Here is a 20826-nt window from a genome sequence, read left to right as displayed (position 1 = left end):
AACTTTTTACATATAACTTTTAAAATGTTTGTTTATTAGGAGGTTTAAATACTGTTCCTACGGCTTCTCATATCTATGATCAGTTTCACTTCTCTACGTGTCCTCCTGTCTTCTCCTCCTCCCCTGCTCTAGGTGAGTGTCACTGGTGAGAACGGTGCACTGTGAGCTTAAATGAGCTCCGTCTGATAAATGTCCTCACTTTTAACAAGTTACGGAATATTTGGCGCTAGATTGTGACTTAAATCCCGGAATCCGTTTACCATAGAGAGCAAACAAGACGCGAGTGAAGTTTTAAAACACGTTATCAGGCGCTAAACACCGGGAGCTGTCACAGTGTCCGAGACGAAGGCTGAAGACCAGCGTGTCTGGGGCGCCTCTCAGTAGAAGACTTTGCGAAGGGACCAATGAGCAAACACTGTGTGCAGGCAGTGCTCGTGGGAGTTGTGGTGTCGTAGTCTCATACTGCAATGGGTTTAGTATTTCAGATGCCGTTTCAGAAAACTACAATTAAATAATTCAACCCGCCGAAGTCGCTAGTAGGAGTGACGGTTTTACTGAAATTCGCATGGATGAAAAATACATCCATGCACGCCCGATTGCGTGATTACAGACTCGCTGGCGGCGCAGTTTTCGAGCGGGTATCCCGATTACGTGGTAAACTTGCTCTCTGAAGCCAAGCTTCTTTGTTGTCCAAAAACATCTCTCAATATCACTGCTTCATTATAAGGGGTTGCTACGCTGCTTCTGCTCTCCGCCTCCGTCATTAGTTACTCTCTTCACGAAGCACATTTATCTGACAAATTAGATGGACAGTGCCATATTGGACGATCGTTCTGCCAGTCACACTCATCCTAGACCAATACGCATCAAGCCACGGTATGACGTAGCGGATTTGGGCCGCTGCTGCTTGTTTGTGAAAGAGAGGCGGGAGCTGCTCTCTGCAGCTCCCGCCTCTCTTTCCTGACTGGTTCAGTCGGAACTCGATCGAGTGAAATCAACGGAGGGCAGCCAGACCGACCTGCAGGATTTCACAATCTGGCAGGTTTGTCTACGCCGGATTTCCGGCACTATGCCGGAGGTCTTCAAGCCCTGCTCAGTCCTGGACCCTGTGGAGGTGGAGACTGGCTGACTGGGGGATGATGGACAAGCTGCCATCATCTATTTCCTCATGGACCTTTCTGTAATACACACTTTCTTACTTTTGTTTTCTTGTATTGCTGCTGTGACTCCTGAATTTCCCCTTGGAAGTAAATAAAGTCTATTCTATTCTATTCTATTCTAAATCAATTTAGAAAGCATCTTGCGTGAATTTCAGGCAGCTAGTCAACAAGACAAAAACATTTTAATGTCATCTTCATGCTTTCTTTTGCATAGCTTAAAGCGTAATTTCCCTTTTGTTTGTAGAAGAAATGAAACAACAGTCGTTTTCAATTGTCCATAGAGTTTTAATGAAAAAAAACAGCAATGTACCCATTGAACAACAAAAAATTAAGAGAAATTCTAAGATTTGGAGAGCCAAGCTCTTATGTACAGCATATTGCACTAGAAAAAGAACAAACATCCCCTGTCCTCCTCTGTTCCCTCCATCGCTCCATGATCTGCACTGTTCAAAAACAAAAACCTGTGCAGCAGACACAGAGCAGTCCCAACAATAACACAGCCAACGCTTGAACGAAAAGAAAAAACTGCTACATCTGGCCTGGGTCTCACTTCATAGGACACATGAGCGTGAAATCCTTGAGACCACTCTGAACGTAAAAAAAGCAACGTGAAGACGAAACAAACTCCCCCACACGAGAGTCTGAAATAAGTTCCACTGTTCAGTTCATGTTGTGGTTTTCACTCCATTAAATTACATTCAAACCCTTAAGATACAGATTTTTTTTCAAGGAATGTTGGACATGCATTTTTACTCCATTTACATATCTCCAAAAAAAAAAAAAGCCCTTGAACTGAGAGTGACACAGCAGACTTGGCAAAATCCATCAATTTAAAATGCCACGACATGGAAAAGAAGCGATCATAGAAAAGCGAAAAGGTGTGTTGTTGCCTTTCTTACAAAAAGATATGGAAAAATTTTGCTAAAAATTTGTATAAAGACAGCAACGACGGCTGTCGAATTCATGTCAAATGTATAAAAACACCAAATCACAGCACTTGACAGTAAAGATGCACTCCTTCTCGGATACTCATAAAAGTGAAATTTTGATATTAAAGACACTGAAGGTTTAAACAAAAAATCTTCCGCTCGACTCAGGGTTGCACAAAGCAGTTGTTATCGACAGGCTTCAACCCATTTAGCGTAGAAATAATACTGGGCACCATGGTGGCTCATTCTTCCTTCAAATGTAAACCCGCAGCCCTACTAGATTGTAGATAATAAAGCACAAAAACCCAGACGAGCTGGGCCGCTCCAGCATTTTACAGATCTCAAAAAGACTCAGGAGTCTAGAAGGGGAAGTTCAGCACAGGAGTAGAAAGAGAGAGGCGCAAAATACAGTATACAGGTAAAAAGTTGTTGCTTTTTTTTTCTTTTTTACAGTGCACATTGATTGCAAACAGTCGTCTCTGATAGTAAGAAGGATCTGCGTGGTGATATTCGCCGTCGGTGCTGAGAGATGTCAAAGGTTGAGCCTGTGCCTCGTGAGCTGATGTGAGAAATCAAACGGTTTGATCGTTTTTTTTTTTATGTTGATCTCACAGAGCCCGAGTGAAACAAGAGCTGTGACCAGTGACTGAAGGAAGATTATGCCAAGTGTTTTACGATGATGATAATGCGGCAGGTCTGTTTACTCACAAGGCACGTTTTGTACATTTGATTGTCTGTTATTTTTTATGTGATTTGTAAAAAGGCCTCACACAGCGTTTGTGTGAGGAATGCACGAGGCACATGGCTTTAGTCCAACCTCCCTGCACACACAGGCATCAAACACACAACTGAATGCACGTCAACAATGAGAAGGAAAGGACTGTACACACTGAGATAGCATCTATACAGTAGCACTGAGCAAATATACACAAAAATAAATTAGAATAAATTATCCAAAAATGAAACTTGTTCTCAGTAAGGACAGGGAGTAGTTAAATATGAGCGTGGGGGAGGGGGTTGTGAAGACTGGAGAGTGCGTCACAAATGTCTGAATTGGCTCAGCGTTCAGTGCTTGCAGGAAACAAACTTTTGGTTCAGCTCCTCTTAACGTTACAGGAAAAATCACAACAATCTGTAACACATTTCCATCTGATGTCGAGTTCAAACATCGAATGAAACATCTTTGCTTGTTCAGCATCGTCTACTGCATCAGTCAGTCCTCTAAAAGGCAGATTTTCAGCAAACACGTCTCATTATAAAAGTATCTAATACGGGTATTAACTACTCCCTGAAGGAAACATAAAAGAGGAAAAAAACCCATCAGTGTCTTCAAAAGTTCATATGCATCTACAACAGACTGAAAAAATACATCAAATGAGGAATTTAAACATCTTATTTAAAGTCCGAAAAGAGACTTCGTTCCTTACATTTAGAAAACAGTGGCTGTGTCGCTGCTAAATGCTAACGTAGCACGTAGCAAGGATGTATAAACTTTCTCCGTTACCTAAATGTGTCTGTGTGAAGAGTAACAAAACTGTACAGAAGCTTTTCTTACAGAGTGAAGCAGAATGTACCACTGGCAGTTTGGTGAAAGAAAGCACTTAAATGAAGGTTTGAGGTGATACGAAGGTGTATCAGCACATCAGGTTAGAAGCAGTGTTTGAGATTTATAAATAAACCTGGAGTGAAATGAAATAAAAATGCATCTCTGTGGCTGTAACAAAAATACTCGTAAAGAGGTGTGTTCTGGGGAAATGTCAGTTTGATTGCAAATGCAGCAAATCCCTAAGACGTGACTTCCTCTTTCCACTGGCTTGAATATTGCTCACCCCTGATTAATGCTGTCAACAAAAGGGCAAAGATTGTCAACCCAGCCAGAGGAAGCAGCCTGAAAAGCTTCAGGAAAAGATCAAATGCATCCGAAGATTTTCAGCTGTCTGATTGTTTTCCAGTTCCCTGATGATCATCCCACAGAGGAGATTGGTTTGTCTTTGTGCTTTTTGGTTTCGATATTACTGCAGATTTGGGAAACAGTAAGCACACTCTCCTACAAACACAGGATCACATATCAAAAGAGTAATCACAATTACAATCTTAAGTTACTCGACTATCTCTAAATTCAAGTATGCATGTGTTTATCCTTTAACTCAACAGGATCTGATCTACACAGTGGGACTTGAGTTTCTGCAGGTGGAGATGCTGATGGATGACACGTCTAGAGTGGAAGCTGGTAAAAAAACATGGTGCCACACCAGCGTGCAACACTTGACAACCATTTTTTTGAACAAAGCCAGTGTGGAAGAGTAAAGGAAAGTACAGGACTTGTCGTCTTTCTGAGAACAAATTAGAAATGTGCCTCGAGTCCACAAGGTTTGAAGTCAGTAACTTCAGCACAGAAGTGTCCACATCCACAGTTTGTCGCCAGAAAAAGTGGCCAAATCTCAAAAAAATGGATTTTCATGGTGTCCTTGAAGCAAAAAAAGGGTTGTTGAACTGTGGCAGGAGAGAATAAGGCATTCCCTGGACTGATGGAGGTCCTTCACCAAATAAAAAGAGTAGTTTACTGTACAAAATAGGTAATCTTGCAAATATTTCGAAAATATCTCTTCAAACACAATGGCTCCTTCTTGGAAAGACAAAAAAACAAAACAAAAATAAAGTAACAAAAGAAACAAAGGAACTGTAATCAGTCTCCGTCCAGCGGCGACCAGTGTTTTCTTCATCTCATCTTCAATTAGAAAACAAAATCCAAACCCGTGTTCCATCTTACAGTGCCATCTCTTAGAGTCTGGTCCCTTGTCCCCTTTGGACAGGGGGGAGAGCGTGAAACAAGGGGCTGAGGCCAGAGCCAGCCAGGGGTCCCTTCATCTCTGCGCTCCTCTCAGGCGAGGGAAAAGAGCCTCTCTTTGAAACAGAAAGCCGAACAGGGCCATGGTAAGGCGCATCCAGACCGGCAGGTTTTGTCTCTGATGCCTCATGAACTGCAGACAGAAGAAAAACAGAAATAGTTTATCAGCATGAGGGTGTTATATCATAAGGAAAACGAGTCTGCAGCCTCAGATTTCATAACAACAGGTTCTCTCTGTGAACTCCAGTAACCCCTGTTACCGGGTAGACTGCATGTTTTCACAACATTCGCTTATGTCTAGCAAACATGTGTGTCACATCCTGCCTGATGCTGATACAAAGCAGTGTGCAGAGGCTGTGTGACTGCACGGGGACTCCCATCCCCAGTCAGACAGATCATTTTTATTCAGGCTGAGAAACAATTAACCGTATTAATCTGGATTATTAGCTTTATTTCACTCATTAACCGCATATTGATAACTTTAATCACTCTATACTCTTGCAATTTAAGACAGTTTTTCAGATCATATTAACAATCTAAAACAATACGTGCTAACTCCAAAATGTGATGGGGCTGCCTGCTGAAATCAATATGATTAGCTGCACCTGTATGCTAACTTTTCAGATGTTTGCTAAAACTGGAAGTACTTTCCTGGTGTTTTAATCTCATTCAACTTTATCTGCATGTGAGTTTTATGAAGTGAAACTTGTTATTATCCATCACAGCTGAAGCAGGAAGCAAGAAGACACTGCGGCAGCTTTGCTAAGGTGTGCCAAAAGGGACAAATCAACAAGATTGAAAAAACTATGCTAATATTTTAACAAGTCATTGCAGATTCTAAACATTGTGTTGAAATAGGAGCATTGTGAGACTAAGGGTGAATCTCTTTTAGCATCAACAGCCGTAGGGAAAGTTTGAAGAAAGTTTCACTGAAGTAATTAAGGATTGAATCTCATTTTAAATACTTTTAATATATTCAAAAACACCAATTAACGCAGCCAGAGTGCTTGTTTGGGGTTTTGTTGAAACAATATTTGACTGGATTCTCCTCCCTCACCTTCCCCTGTAGTTAAATATTCCCCTTTTGACTTCAGAACAACTCCATTTTCAAAGAACACTCCGTCCATTTCATCACAGCTTTCCTGTAAGAGCGTAGTCAGCTGAATAATTATCAAAACAAAGCCGAGGAAACCGAAACCGCTCCCTCCTATGGAGCTGCCGTCCCTGCTCTTGTCATGTTCAGTGAAGCCGCCCGGCCCTCTGTTAACTTCACACACATGAAGGAGTTCCTGCTGCAGCCTGCGATCTCCTCGCTCCCCCCTCTGCACCTCCTCTCTGATCCTGCGCAGCTCCCCCCCGGCTCTTTCTGAACACTCCGATATTTCAGCTTGTTGCATAAGCACACTTGTAACGATCTCTCTTCCTGCAGCCTCTACCAGTCGAGGTCTCTACCAGCCCAGCAATCAGAGCCCGCCACAGGCTATTTAATGCAGAACAAGGAGACTGAACTGAACTGAACCAGCACCGCTAAATGTAACCCTAATTGTCCTTAATTGCTTTAATTCTATGCTGCTGAGCTTACTTAAACAGTACCCTGGTTTGTTCCACATGAGGCTCATCTTTCTGCCATGGAAGAGGAGGATTGTGTGCTTTTTAGGCTGTTTAGGGTAATACAAATGTTAGGTTGGGTTTGCTTTCTCAGAATTTATCAGAGCCCCTGAGACAGAATGTTATCTCAATACTTTGTAAAACATCTGATATGAGGAGAAGGATAAACTTTTGAGTCTGTTATTCTGCCTTTTTGTGTAATTGTGCTGAAAATGAAAAACCACAATGCAAACCCCTGGATATCCCCACTCATCTGTCCTCATGTTACCTGACACAAAAGTAGTCAATACTGGCGGAAATGAGGAACTGCAAACACAATCAACTCCTCCACATTAACAAAAACCCACACTGACAACTTCTGCTCAGAGAGGCGAGTGAAACAGTCTAACAATAGCAGCAGACACAATACAGAGGAGCGATTGGATATCATAAAGCACCACTTGTGCTTATTCTCCCTTTGGAGTATTCCTACAGCAGCAGCAGTATCAGATCCTGCCGGATGAAACCAACTCCAGCGCAGACAGCAGACACAAAAAAAAGTTAAAGAAAGAAAAAAAAAACCTCCTCCCTCTTATCTCTGTGTCACAGAGTTACACACGAAAACCAAAACACACACAGCGACACACACACTGAGCCAGTCAGCGGGACAACTGAGGTATTGTGGGTAGCCGTGAGTCAGATTCTATTTTTAGACGCACGTATAAACAGACGGCCAAGTCTACCCAGACATAGACGCGCAGCGCAGCTCACTCCTGCTTGTGACAGACGCGCCGATCTCACCTGCTCTGTCTCAGTCTTTGTGCGATTTGTCAGAATCTGTCACCGTATATCACTTTATCACTTATGTCCTAACTTCTCTCGTCTTTTTTCTTCTACATTAACCACGCTGTCGAGCGCTTTCCAAAACTTATCAAACCACACCTTGTTCTTAGCAAAGATCCTCCACAAGCCCAAACACACAGACAGTGAGCAGCAGATAAGAGCCATGGCACTCCTCCCAGTGTATTCTGTACTCATCGACTCGCTGCTTGGCCACGTGACCTCTGTGAACTCTTTCCAGTAACTGCTTTATAAACACTGATAGAAGCCTGATACTACATCTCACTAACAAGAGTGTTGTTTCTATGGAAAACTCCTCTCCATGTGGGTTTTATTACCGAACACGCCTCATTAAATACATATCATAAAGTGTGTGTCAAAACTGTTGACCAATGAAGTCTGTGTACATGAGCATTCTGTGAGCAGTAAGCTGACTGTCTTTGAGGTAGTGAAGTAATTGGTCACAGACTTTTCAAACTTTCCAGTAAAGTGTCTAAAGTGTTCAAACAGCTGAGGGCAGGGATTTCTGTCATGAGTTACTCTTGATTAGTTTGTTTTTACTCGTTACCTCTGGTAATTTTCCATTTTATTTCATGTCTTGTTTTGCTTCCTTTGCTTTGTCATGGTTAGTTATACTTCCAGCCCTTTGAGCACCCATGTAAACCTGTGTTTTTAAAAGTGTTTTATCAATAAATGTTAATTAATGTCATTAAGTTTATCCCCAGTAGCCCAGATGCTCAACAAAGTGAAAAAGCTTGATATAAAGAGCATAAATATGACTTTCAGTGTAAGTTTCTTTACTTTTTGAGGGTCGACAAGTTTTGATGTGCAATCAAAAAAGTTGTGTTCAAGGTGTGTTGTTTTGCTCCTTCTTGCATCACCTGCTTCATATTTATGATTTTGTCTGTTTTCTAAAACTCAAAATATGTTCATATGCCAGATGTATTGATGTTCATTGCTGGCGCATTAAAGCTGTGTGGATAATTGTTGTCACATTTTCAGCTGTCCAAATCAGTGGAAATGCTGATATCTGCTGTTTATATTGTGCAAAAGATATTAAACATCCCTACTTTTCAGTCTTTTGTGTCAGTTTGTTTTGTCTAATCTCCTTGTGGTGGTTTTGGAATGAATTTCTGTCAGTTTCCTTGTTTTTACATGTGGATTTTGTCTGTTCAGTCTCCATTGTTTACCTCTTGCTCTGTTGAATTTCTAGATAAAAAAAAAATCATTGGGATTTTGTACACTTTTCACCTTTTCTTTGAAATTTCACTTAGGTCTAGGATTTTGATTACCACGCTATTTCAATTTGTTTGTTTTCTTTTCCTGTCTCTGTTTGGTGAGAAAGGGTCGACTTTACACCTGTTGACTGCAATGGTGTGATGTCACAAACACATTAGACGAGGGATGGGTACCTTTCACATCTGAAACGATACAGTACCGATGCCTGGTACCCGGTAACCAGTACCAGTACTCAACGGTACCAATTTTCAGTACTTTTTTGTGTTTATGTGGTTAAAAAATATCAATTTGTAATATTTTTTTTTGACTAAACATATTTATTCTTCAATGTATAACCTTGCAATGTTGTGTTCATGTCCAGCATGGAAAATTGCCTACTCTTTCTCTCCCTAGCAGTCACAAGGATGCATTCAGGTACCTAAACATGGTACCTAGTGATTGTATGTGAATCTGTTCCCAGTACTTTTGACAGAATTTGGTTGGTAATGCTAATTCAGTACCCATCCTTATATTAGTCACATGCTTTCTGTTACTGTAATGCTACAGAAGTAGTATAGAAGACAAAATGAGCTAATAAGAAACCTTAAGATGCTGTAAGTGTCCCATTAAATTGCTAACAGCCAGTGACAGGAATCCTGTTTTAAAGCTTTTGTTAAGTAATTAAGTTACTAAATCATGCCATGTTTATTGCTTCAGAATTTTCCTCCAGCTTGGCCAGGAAAGTGTTTAATTCCCTACAACTGCTATTTTTATCCAGTGTGAACCACAATGGCAAATTGTACTCGTCCCTTTCTCCCCTGGAGAGAGCCACAAATTGGCGCAGAGTATCTTTAATTTCTCATTCTGATGATGTCCGCAAGAAACTCACAGAGAACACTGAACTTTTGTTTGGCCCTGACTGAAATGCACTTTAAATCTATGTCCCATGTTTCTGTTTCTGTCTCAGTAATACCTTCAAGAAGACTCTGAACCAGAACAGAAAAGCTTCAGTTTTTTCCACTTCTTCTTCTTGGAAATGTAAATCCTCTTGTGTTTGTGTTGTTTACGTTCTTTTTCTCACACTTTCTGCACACAAGCTCTGCAGCTGCTTGTTTGAAGTGGGAGTTCATTTGAGGATCCACTTCTCTGCACAGGACTGAGGCTTACCAGTTCAACGTGATCCTGCTGGAACTTGTCTCCGATCTCCCGAAGCTTGCGACCGATTTGCGCCTCGACGCTCATCCCCGCCTGCTCCTCCGGCCCCTCTGCCATCCCGTCGTCTTCCTCCCCTCTGTCGTCTTCCTCCTCCTCTTCGATCGGCCTCTCTCCCCGGTCCTCCATGGGCTCAAACTGAGCAGGGAAATGTGAGCGTAATCCAGCGTTGCCTAAAAGCAAAACATCAAGCTTCTGTAAACTTGTGTTCACTTTGGGTCTCTGAATCACCGAGAAAACGTTGTCAGTGTCACCACCAGGATGATGCTCTGAGACACTGATGATATCAGCTCTTGCGTTTCTCTCTTTGGGTTTTGGAAAACCTTTTGAAATCTATTTTCTACACCGCTTCTATTTTCCTTTCCAGGTTTTATCAGATCTCCTGAGAGGAAAATTAAAACAGACACTCAAAGCACAACTGGAGAGTCAACAAATAAAGAGAAAATAGTGCTGCTGGAAAAACTCAAACACCTCTTTTAAGTTCAACAACAGCCTCACTGAGCCACTGCTTTTTCATGTGCTGTGTGTCAATGAGTTTATGCACTGCCTTCAGCACAATTCCTGTTGTCATGCCACTCGGAGGGAAAACATTTTGTTATGTTATCATGTTTGCAGAATGCGCTGCTGTTCTGCCAAACAGAGGCCCATGATATCTCTCAGAAACTGGACCGTGGCCAAGTGCATGACATCCATTACTGGATAGATTACTATGAACTGCAACAACTGTGAATGTAGTGACGGCTTTAAACCGAGGACAATATGTACCTCTTACACGCTGACACTGAGTCAACAAATAAACAAGAATCTTCTTCAACTTTTGTGCAATTAAATTAGGGGTGATGTCACACTGATCTGATTAGAAATGGGGAGAGTATATTGAGTTAAAACTCTTGGACTTATTAGTGTTGGAATGAGCCTTTATGTGGGCGTTCGTTTGTGAGGTTTGTTTCAAGAAATGCTGATGTTAAAGCAATAAAGAAGAAATCTGTCAGAATCCAAAAAAAGTGTATTTTCAGCGTTAAATAATCAGGATGAAAACAAATTGACTTAGTAAGTGAAAATGTTCTTAAGGAGATCAGGATGTTTCTCAAGCCTCTGTGTGCTTGATAAGACTTGGGGATCTCCCAGCAAGGAGGAAAATTAATTTCAAAGCTTGACTGATAAATGAAAATGGAATTCGCTCAGCTGAATATCTGAAGCAAAACAAATTAGCCTGCTCTCATCTTATCTAACACTTGTCAAATCCGATTGACAGGTTTAATCGCTTGGGTCTTTGAGGACAATTACCTCCCAGATAAAAGGAATGACGAATAATCTACAACACGCAGAGCTGTAAACACACAGTGTCTAAAACCATAAGACGGCTCACAGTATTATCATCTCGCCCCTCCTTACCGTGAAAGGGTAAGCGAGGCAAGGTGCAGGGCAGCGTGTCAATGCCGATGCTGTTGTTGTTGTGGCTCTGTGACGTGGGCACAACGGCGGCAGCGGTGACAGCGGCGAGGGCCTGTCTGGCTGTAATGTGCGTGGCTCGGTCTTCGTATTTGACGTCCCTGAAGGGCGTTCCCCAGAGCTGCGAGATGGGCCGTGACATGTCCTCCTCCTCATCATCCATCCGACGCCTCAGCGGTAAACTCCCTGCAGAGGAGAAGACGACATGGTATGGAAATCAGGAACGAGATGACGAGTCTTAAGGAAGGGAAATAAAAACTCTTATTTTGACAGATTTATGATCTTGTTTTGAGGCTGAGCCAAGAAACCCCCATCATTCTGCTATCAGTGGAAACTTTGCCCTCAAGCAGATGGAAAACTGTTAAATACCGTCCACACTTAGAGTAAATAAGTCATTAGTCATTATAATGCTCAGTAAGATGCTAATGTAGCGTGAGGCATTACTGAAAACAAACAAGCAGACATGGATCAGCCACTGCTGTTCTCTATGTAGGGAAAGGTTATGAAAACACAAAGAGACCAGCTGTAGCTTAAACGATTATCTCTTATAATACAGTGATGAGTAGCAACAGGAGCCAAACGTATGGAAACACCCTGTGCAGGGGTGACCCCGTGGGTGGCTAAAAATGCTACACCAGCTTTGCCATCCTCCTGCAGCAGATTTTGCCAAGCTGTTTCTGATAGCGTGCCAATTTTAATCCACCGCGAAAGGCGTTTTTTTTTTCCCCTCACAACCACCTTAATCTGGAAAAGTGTGCCACAGAGGAGAACACGGTCAAGGGATTAGCTTCCTGCAGCACAATTCTGCAGCTCAACATTAACACTTATACTTGTTATTCCCTCTCACTCTCTCAGCCGCTCAATCACTGGAAAGCCGCCTGTTTACACTCACAGTCCACACATGCACGGTTAGCAAGCGGGCGGGTGAAACCTCAGTGAAACCAAAGTTCCAGCCAGACCGTCATGTGCTGCTGTTGTTTCATGAGTGAGATAACAAGTTTCACTCCATCCTGCCATAAACACTTGCACTCTTCCTTGTTGGCCACGTGCCATGAGCTGCACTTGTGTTTCATCCTTTGTCGAGGGCGCTTTTCTTTTTCCTTTTCTTGTGTGAGTGGAGACAAATGAGTTGACTGGCAAAAGATGAAACTGGATCTACTGGTGTTGTGTTTACAGAGTGATGCAGCCCAGTTTGTACATCTCTTTGCATGATGTCATGTCACGGAGACTCAGAGGAGGAAACTGCAGAGAATTGCTGTCCATCTGGCTAGGCCACATTGTTTGAGCACGATGTATGTCTCTTGATTAAATTCAACTTAGTGACCCACAAAAGATTTGGGCTCCATTGCACCAAAGCAAACATACTAATTAGTTGTGCAAATTCAAAAAAGCCCTCCTCTGTGTTTACTTCTCCTCTAGGCAAGTTGAGCAGTTCATTAATTAATGCTAAACAAGCACGCCCTGCCACAGTACAAGTTTCACTGAGATCAAGTATACACTTGTGTTGTGTGTCAGTGGCAATATGTGTGTGCCCTGTCTTGAATTTCCCTGGCAGCCAACGGTGGACTGGCAAGATCGCCATAGTGTCAGACACATAAAAAAACAAACATAGACAGGGAGACACACAGAAAGACATCAGACACACAAACACACAAAGATACACACTGCCTGGGGCAGCAGGGAGGCCTGGCATCCAGCACAGTGCTGGTCAGAGGCTCAAAGCAGCAGCAGAGAGTGGCTCCCTCTGCTGCACCATCTGTGCACCGGGCTCTGCTCCATGCTCGGGTGGGGGGTGCACACAAGGTGAGCTCTGCAGCTATTTCACCTACTGTCTTCATGCAAGTAAGAAAACATCCCCTGTGGATAAGAAAACATCTCCTGTGGATATCAGTGTGCAACTGACAGGCTCCAATTAAGACATAAATCCTACTTATTCCTCGAAAAAGACAGGAGTCTCATTTTTTCAATTAGTTGCTTCAATGTTACTTTTTACATTCATATTTAAATTATGGTTGGAAGTTATAAATTACTGAAGCTCTGGCTGCATAAACATGAAAAATGCACTAAATTAGATTATTCGTTAAAAAGTGGGCTCCGAAGGAACACCGGGCTTGTGCTGCATCTTCAGCCGCACCAAGAGCTTACAGCCCGGGGCAGCTGAGAGCGTTCACGCGCTGAGTCCCACCACTCATCATGGAAAGCTAAGCATCCACACGCTTCAACCGCTTGTAGAGAACACGTAATGCTGTCACACATAGTTCAGCATTTACAAAACTAGTACCAAAGTTGTGTACTTAAAGTAGGAGTCTTTTTTCCTAAAAGTAGGTGAATGTGCATTTTTCCCACTTGTGACTGAAGCAAAACACTAGCAGCTCTGAAAAAAAAAAACTAGGGCAGTTTCATAACAATGATACCGCTATCCTCTCTTGACTTTCTCCTCTCTTCGCCTTACAACTCCAAAACAAACACCTCATGACAGATATGATTGGATTAATTCACTCCCTTAAAGAATATATAACTCAACAGAATAATGTTTTGGACAAAAATGTGAGTGCATCTCACAGAATGTAAAAGTTTGCAGAGGAAAATTGCGCGGATTTGATGTATTATTGTGTACTGACAGAGCACGAGCGGTACTGACCAACGGTTACATCCCGAACACCGGGAAACATCAGCCGGGACGTTGGAAACCCACGCTCGCAGGGTGATGATATACAGAACAGCAGCGTCGTCACTTCTTTACTTCGTGGACACAACCATCCCAAAAAAGTGGTTTCGTGAAACAGATAGCAGGAATATGCCACTTAAGTGCCCCTCTCTGGCATATGCCGCTCACACCAACTCTGCCCGGGCATGCCCGAGCTGCCCGTTGACAAACTCCAACCAACAACAGCGCACGCGACGGTGCAACGGCGTGATTTCCTGCCTTTAAATGCCAAAAACGACCGTTACACTCACCGCCAGCAAACGCGCTTTCCGTTGTGATCGGTGGTATCTTGACAACTTGCTGTGTTACCTTGTTTCCTATGGACTGCGCTCATGCGACTCGTATCCCTCTTTGCATTACAACCACTCATAGATGTTTGCTGAGTAGAGTGGGGTTGTTTTTTCCCTCTGTCAAAGCGGTCCGCCCCGCTGGTAGGGACACGCCCATTCTTAATAATGTGAAAGGAACAGAGTCAGCCAGGGTGTCATGCAAATACAGCACACAGAAGGGATGAAATAATGCTGTTGTTGCTTAAAAAAATCCTACAATTGTTTTCTAGCAAATGATACGTGGATCAAAAGCGTTAATTATTATAACAGAGAAAGAAACAATACCTCACTGCATATATCCTTAAATATTATCAAGTATAAATCTATATTTACAATTTTACAATACATGCAGTTAAATGAAGGGCATTATTTCCGTAAGAGTGTCCAGGGTAATGCAACAGCACATCATATGCAAACAATCTTAATTTGACAGAGACTCAAATTTAAAATACTAATACTTCCATTTTCATTGTTTTGACCAAAAGCAAACAGTATTATGAGGAAAAAGTCAAGTAAAGCACAAGTACCTCAATTTTTTAATTCATCCTTCTGAGTGTCTTAAAATCCTGCAAAATGATTTAGCTTTTGTCAATTTTATGCATTATTTTTCATCCTGGGGTTTAAAACTTAACAGTTTGGCATTTAGAACACAATATAGTAATAGAAAATGCCTGCACAAAATGCTGAGCCCTATCTGTATTGTTGTTGAGGTGGATACAAAAATAGTGTGCGTAGCCCTTTAAGAGAACAGTCCTCTGCAACCATAAGCTGGTGACACGCAGCGAACCAATCAGGTGGTTTGTTTTGGTCCCGCCTTCTGCTTCGGGTATCTTGACACGTGGAGGGGGAAAAACACAAACCCAGATAAGACATGTGACTGCTTTCAGCTCAGCTCAGCTGATTGGGAGCTGCTGCTAGATAGAGAGGCTGTACCCACCCAATAACTGGGGTCGGTGTGATGATGAGTAGTGTATTGTCACGGCAACAAATACGTTCATTGATTTATTTGCCACACATTCATGTCAGTGTACCACTGTACAATCATTTTATTGTATAAAAAGGCATAAAAGAGCAGCAGTAAATCAAGTCAGCAAAATAAATCTAATGAAAAATAACAAGCACAACACAAAATAATAAACTGATTATTTTACTAGACTGAAAATGACATGGTGGAGTTAAAGTGACCTTAAATGCATCCTGCTTCATAGTAACTGAACAACAACCCACTGATGTTAACTTACAGTAGAGCCTTTCAGTTACGCCCCTGAGGGCACCCATTGTTAAACATGGTGTCCTTAACTGATAGATGCACTGTGACAGTGAACTAAACAGCAGCCGGGGCTGGTGACCCCCATTGCAGGGAAGCGGCACGCCTACCCATAGCATGAAAAAAATACAGTGATATCAAGCCTGGGCTGTAAGAAAAAGGGTTACAGAGTTCAAAACAACCTCCTAAGAAGAGCGAGACTCTTTGATCTGTGGTGTGAGTCAGATTTTCCCAGGGGACGATTTCTGGATGAAAGCAGATGCTGTGTTTTTTTGCATGAAGCGTTGGTCAGCCCGTGCAGGATGTTATGTTTTCACACTGTCCCACTCCTTTATTCTACAGCTGGTAATGTGTGAAGTGTGATTTTCTCAACTTGTCACAAAATTCCCGCACACAGCTCTCTGGCAGGCCAACAAACAACCCCTGCACATCCTTGTTGAAGCTACCCAACCCCCAATCCACACCAGGCACCACCGTGCCAACTCCAAATCCTACAGCGAAAGGGACCCCACCCAAAAATTTGGAAGTAGACATCAGATGGTGGTTGTTTTCGCTTGCTCTCTCTCGAGTGTTGTGTGGGTGGGGGCATTAGTTGTCAATGAATGATTGTTTGAGTAGATCGCACAAAATAACACATTTGGGTCTGCTGAGTTGATCTCAAATGAAACTTAAGTTACAAAACCTGTGCATTAAACACTGGATTGTAAAGTAGTCCTATTTAGGTTATTTGATGAGTATTGTCACTTTTTCAGTTGTGAGGTTTACCAAGCTGTGTGCTAAAGGAAGCACAGATCACAGCTGTAATATAGAGTCAAGAAGGTTTAAGGAGCACATTATAACTAAACATTACTTAAGCATGATGCTGACAGCAAATGCCTTATTATTTTTCTTCTTCAAATCATTTTCAGATATCTAGAATTTAGAAGGACACAGCTGCGCTTTCTGAATAATTAATAAACACCTCTTCATTAAAGCTTCTTTTGAAGATTAAAAAGCTAAATCAAAACAAAAATACCCACTGGAGTTGGAAAGTTTAAACATCACTTTTACCACAGTTTGATGTGTGCTTTTAGAGCTCTTTTTCAGAGGTGGAACCTTCAAAAATTAATTAGTCCACTGTGAGCTGCATTTGAAAAACAAAGAAAAAATCAAATCGCCCATAAGCAATTCATCGCTTTTTTTCCTCCTGCTTGTTCCCTCTATCAATAACTAATTAATGTTCCCAAACAACAGCTCCAAGAATAGTGCATTTCAATCACAGTCACTTCTTCCATTAACAATGCACTCTGGGGTATACAGGAGTTTTTTTATCACTTAAATTTGGGTTGCAAATTGGATTTTTTCAGGACAGGGAACATAACATGATGGGCTGTCAATGCAGGAGATTTCAGAAACACAATCGTCATGCATTGTGCAATCTCATCCTGTTTTTTAAAGCTGTCTTTTGCTTTCAAGTGCACTGTTTGAACCCCTTTGAAGAGGCAAAACAGCCTTTGTGTCGCTGAACTCACAACTTGTCATCTAAACTGAAACTTCCAGTACCTCTTATGTGTCAGCAGCAGCCGCAGACAATGTGTCCCAGCCCATTTTTATTCCAGCAATTTTCCCCAGCGAGGCAGTCAAAAATTATCCTCAGTGAGTTATTTCTGACTACGTGCTGCCAGCAGAGGTGAGAAGGCTCTGGATGTTGAAATTTTTCAAAGTTCACTGCATAATGATACAATTTGCTTTGTGGCTCTTTCCCTAATGGTGCCTGACATCCAGACGCTTTGTCTTCAATCTTCAATCCGTTCCGCACCCAAACAACTCCATCCGTGTTTGTGCTTGTACTGCGTGCGCTCTCGCATCACAATTTTATGGTTTTGATCCCCTCGCTGTTTCATTATCTACCTAAATCCTTGTTTTTTAAGGGGCTGTTTTTCACGCAAATTGATTGTGAAATTTTATGACAGAGCTGCCAGGTTTCACAGGTTATTGGAAACCTCTGTCCGCCATCTACCCCCTCCGCCTCCTCCTCCTCCCTGTTCTGTCAACACCTCTTGATTTTAACCACAGGTACAGCAGGGGCTCTGCCAATAAACACTGCTCTCCCCGAGTTCATCCAAAGGTAACACATTTGATGCCCAGAACTACCCGAGGGGAAACACTTCCTTACCATTATTATGCATATTCTGACAGCACTCTGAAGCTGTGGATCGAACGCAAACCAAGGCAGAAGTGACATTGCTTGTATTTAGGATGGAAATTAATTGGTGTCCTTGTGTCTTTCACTTTATCTTCACTTTCTCCCAGCTGCGAAGGCAAGTTGAAGTGAATGAACGGCTAATGATTGCTGAGCAGCAGCAGCAGTAACAGCTCAAGAGGTAAACAAACCATTCATCTGACAGACTGGCAGCCTGATGACACCTGTGCAATATCCATAACACTGCCTCCATCCAATTTGCAGGTGTCTTTGCACTTATGAATAGCTGTATATTGCTGCTCTGACATTATTACTGTCTGATTAGTTCAAACCCATTGTCAGCAAGCTCATTGTTTGTTATGAATTGCTCGTATGATATAACCCCGCTTGTCTAAATACTTTATCTAGGACTTGTGAGTCAACCAGACTTGTTTGGTCTTGAAGACCATTCAACAATCATGTAACAGGCATCAACAATTCATCAGTCGTAACTTCTTGACTCACTACTTCTGGATGCCTTATGAATTAGATGACTAACACCATATAAACACACTCATAAGCACTCATTGAACTGCTTCAAACTTGTCAAACAAAGGCTTATTGTTGCAGTTTAAAGACAAGGGACAAGATATTTTGGAATTATTGTTGATAGTGATTCAAAGAACAAATCCAAGAAGTCTTAAAGTATAATTCCAAATCTAAAGGATAATCGTGAGTTTCTCAATACTTTGATTTTTTTTTTGTCTGCAAGCTTGCTGTAACTCCGCCTTATTTACCTGCACACCGAGCCAAACAGCACTGTTATGAAGCTCTGCTTTCACCCTACCTTTGTTTACTCTAAAATGTCATCTAAATACAGCTACCGGCACTCCACCTTAATAACTGTCACTAAATCAAACAACACAGATATGAAGTTCCACCTTTAAGAAAAAAAAAAGTTTTGTTAGGGAGCTAAGAAAAGTTTTACGGTTAACCAAACAGCATGAAAACAAAGCTACATCGTTAAGCTTGGTTTGTACTACTGTGTTGACTCTACCCTCAAGTGGCGTACGTCATCATGAGCACTATATACCTGCGCTGTGATATATGCAAGTTGACAATGCGACTTTCAGAGCAGTCACATCGGCACTTTCTGTTTGTGCACATGAAACTGTAATTACTCAGAGCGCAATATCTGTATGTATTGTATGAGGGTTGGAGTTGTTAAATATTGAGCAACATTCAATCACACAGCAGTTAATGAAAAAATGAAAAAGGGGAGATGTCAGAGACTTGATATACTGTTGATGTTTGGTTGAGCTACATCGCAAAGGGAAAGTTGTAAATGCAAGATCAATGCTACCCATTGGACCAATCACAAGGCTCAAAATCATCGTCATTTTTCAATGTGTACACAAATCTATGGCCGATGCTACAGTGTAAATTCCCGTATAAACCGGGCTTTACTTTGCTTTTAAAATTACACATCTTGCTTCCAAGGCTCTGCTAACCATCTGACATTTGAAGCGTGCTCGGAGCATGAAGTGAAGCACGGCACAGCTTAAAGCACTTGAATTTGTGAAGTCACACATGGATAATCGAAAAAAGGCAACAAGGTAGCAGTGGAGTATCAAGAAAGTGTGGTAACAACATAAACGAAGAACAGCACTCTAGCATTAGGTTAATTTGCCTTCCTGAGGCTGACTTATGGTTCATATAGGTGCTATTCTGCGATTTTTCAACTTCTACTATAGATATGTAACCTTGCAGAGCAGATGGACCTGCCTGATTCAGTTTTTGTAATCCTGCAGTCCATCTTGCCAGGCTCCATTGACCAACGAATTCACTCTGCTAAATTCTTTACGTCCTAATCAGGAAATCAGCAGACTTTGGTACTTGTCAGCGTTCCTTTTATTCTTAAGTTAACTTTACATAAAACGCAGCAGCCGTCTAACGCCATTATCACAGCTGTTTCTCGTGTTCCTGTAGTTGTTCATGGATTGTTTCTCAGCAGTGGCGCAGATAAGCTACGTCATACTGTGGCTTGGTCTGTGGTGAGTGTGTCAATCAGAACGGTTGTCCAATCACAGCTGCTGATTTTTTTGAAGGTCCTGCCTCTGAAAACAAATCCAAAGAGCTGCTACCCAGATGGACAAGTGAAATATTTCCGTGGCGGGAAGGTATGTCCCCTTTAAGTTAAAGGAGCTAATTTTACGAAAGTTTAGGTGAGTTTATTGTGCTCTATTTTTTAGTCCTTTGACCAACTGAAAACTCAGCAGCTAAAGCTCTGGTTGTGATTGAGGCACATTAAAGATTTGTTGCTGTTTTGTCGCTGTTAACAATGCAGCCACATTTCTATGGTGTAATAAACAGTTAGCTGAGCTTTATTTTATACATAACTTGTGCAATATTATCATGTTTAACCAAAGCTCCAACCTCTGGTCTTAAAATATAAAGCCTATGCAGGAATACTAAAAGCTGCAGTTCTTGGAGTGTCCACTTGAGGCCGGCTGCAGAAGCACCAGAAACCACATACACACTAAGTCAAAAAAGACCATCTTCACAATCATGTTTTTTAGCCTTGTTCTAAAAACATTTTTCATCTGAATGGCTCATTTCTCTATCATGCACATGTATATTTTGTTTATAACGTAATTTTGAAGCTAGCTAAGAGTGTTGCACATTTAAGGGCAAGGCTGACCTGACATAAAGGCAACCCTGTAGCTTTTACAAAGAAGCTTAAGGTCTTCCCCTTTACATCATCCTAACCTGAATGAGTCATGCCTTCTGAATAAGGCCCCACCAGTGATGAGCTTTCAAAACTTTGAACCAGAAACAAATGAATGACATCACAAAGACTTTGTCCATGTATTATAAAATTTATGGTCCAACCAAGAAGTGCTGTCATGATTAAAATAAAACAGCCCACTTAATTTTTCCATCCTGCCTTTAATCTCAAGTTTGCCTTCCTCTCAAATAAAGTCAAGGAGAATTTCATCGCTAATATTAAATTGTACAACAAATTGTACATGTGTTTTAATAACCAATAATTATCCTCTTAATAGGATTAAACAGATGCACATTTGCAGTTGCCATTGTTACATGGTCATTAATTT

At 41.7% G+C, this 20826-nt stretch overlaps 1 protein-coding gene across 3 annotated transcripts; it reads right to left on the bottom strand.

Moving 5' to 3' along the window:
- Window positions 1–1473: 1473 nt before the first annotated feature.
- On the bottom strand, window positions 1474–14361 carry LOC141802321 (bcl-2-modifying factor-like). 3 transcript variants are annotated; one of them, XM_074685862.1, is made up of 4 exons: window positions 14205–14361; window positions 11190–11432; window positions 9750–9967; window positions 1474–5070 (listed from the first exon to the last, which is right to left on the bottom strand). In XM_074685862.1, the coding sequence occupies exons 2-4, from the start codon at window positions 11407–11409 to the stop codon at window positions 4954–4956; spliced, it is 555 nt and encodes a 184-aa protein (XP_074541963.1). In that variant the 5' UTR covers window positions 11410–11432; window positions 14205–14361; the 3' UTR covers window positions 1474–4953. The 3 variants fall into 3 exon arrangements, with proteins under 3 accessions (XP_074541963.1, XP_074541961.1, XP_074541962.1); XM_074685860.1 differs by having other exon boundaries at window positions 14263–14346; XM_074685861.1 differs by lacking the exon at window positions 14205–14361 and adding an exon at window positions 13888–14171.
- Between the last annotated feature and the right edge of the window lie 6465 nt (window positions 14362–20826).

The sequence above is a fragment of the Halichoeres trimaculatus genome, unplaced genomic scaffold, assembly GCF_033239565.1.
Source record: "Halichoeres trimaculatus isolate MK-OKI-2021-1 unplaced genomic scaffold, fHalTri1.1 fHalTri1_scaffold_13, whole genome shotgun sequence".
Lineage (NCBI taxonomy): Eukaryota > Metazoa > Chordata > Actinopteri > Labriformes > Labridae > Halichoeres > Halichoeres trimaculatus.
This window is presented reverse-complemented; position numbering and strand designations above follow the sequence as displayed.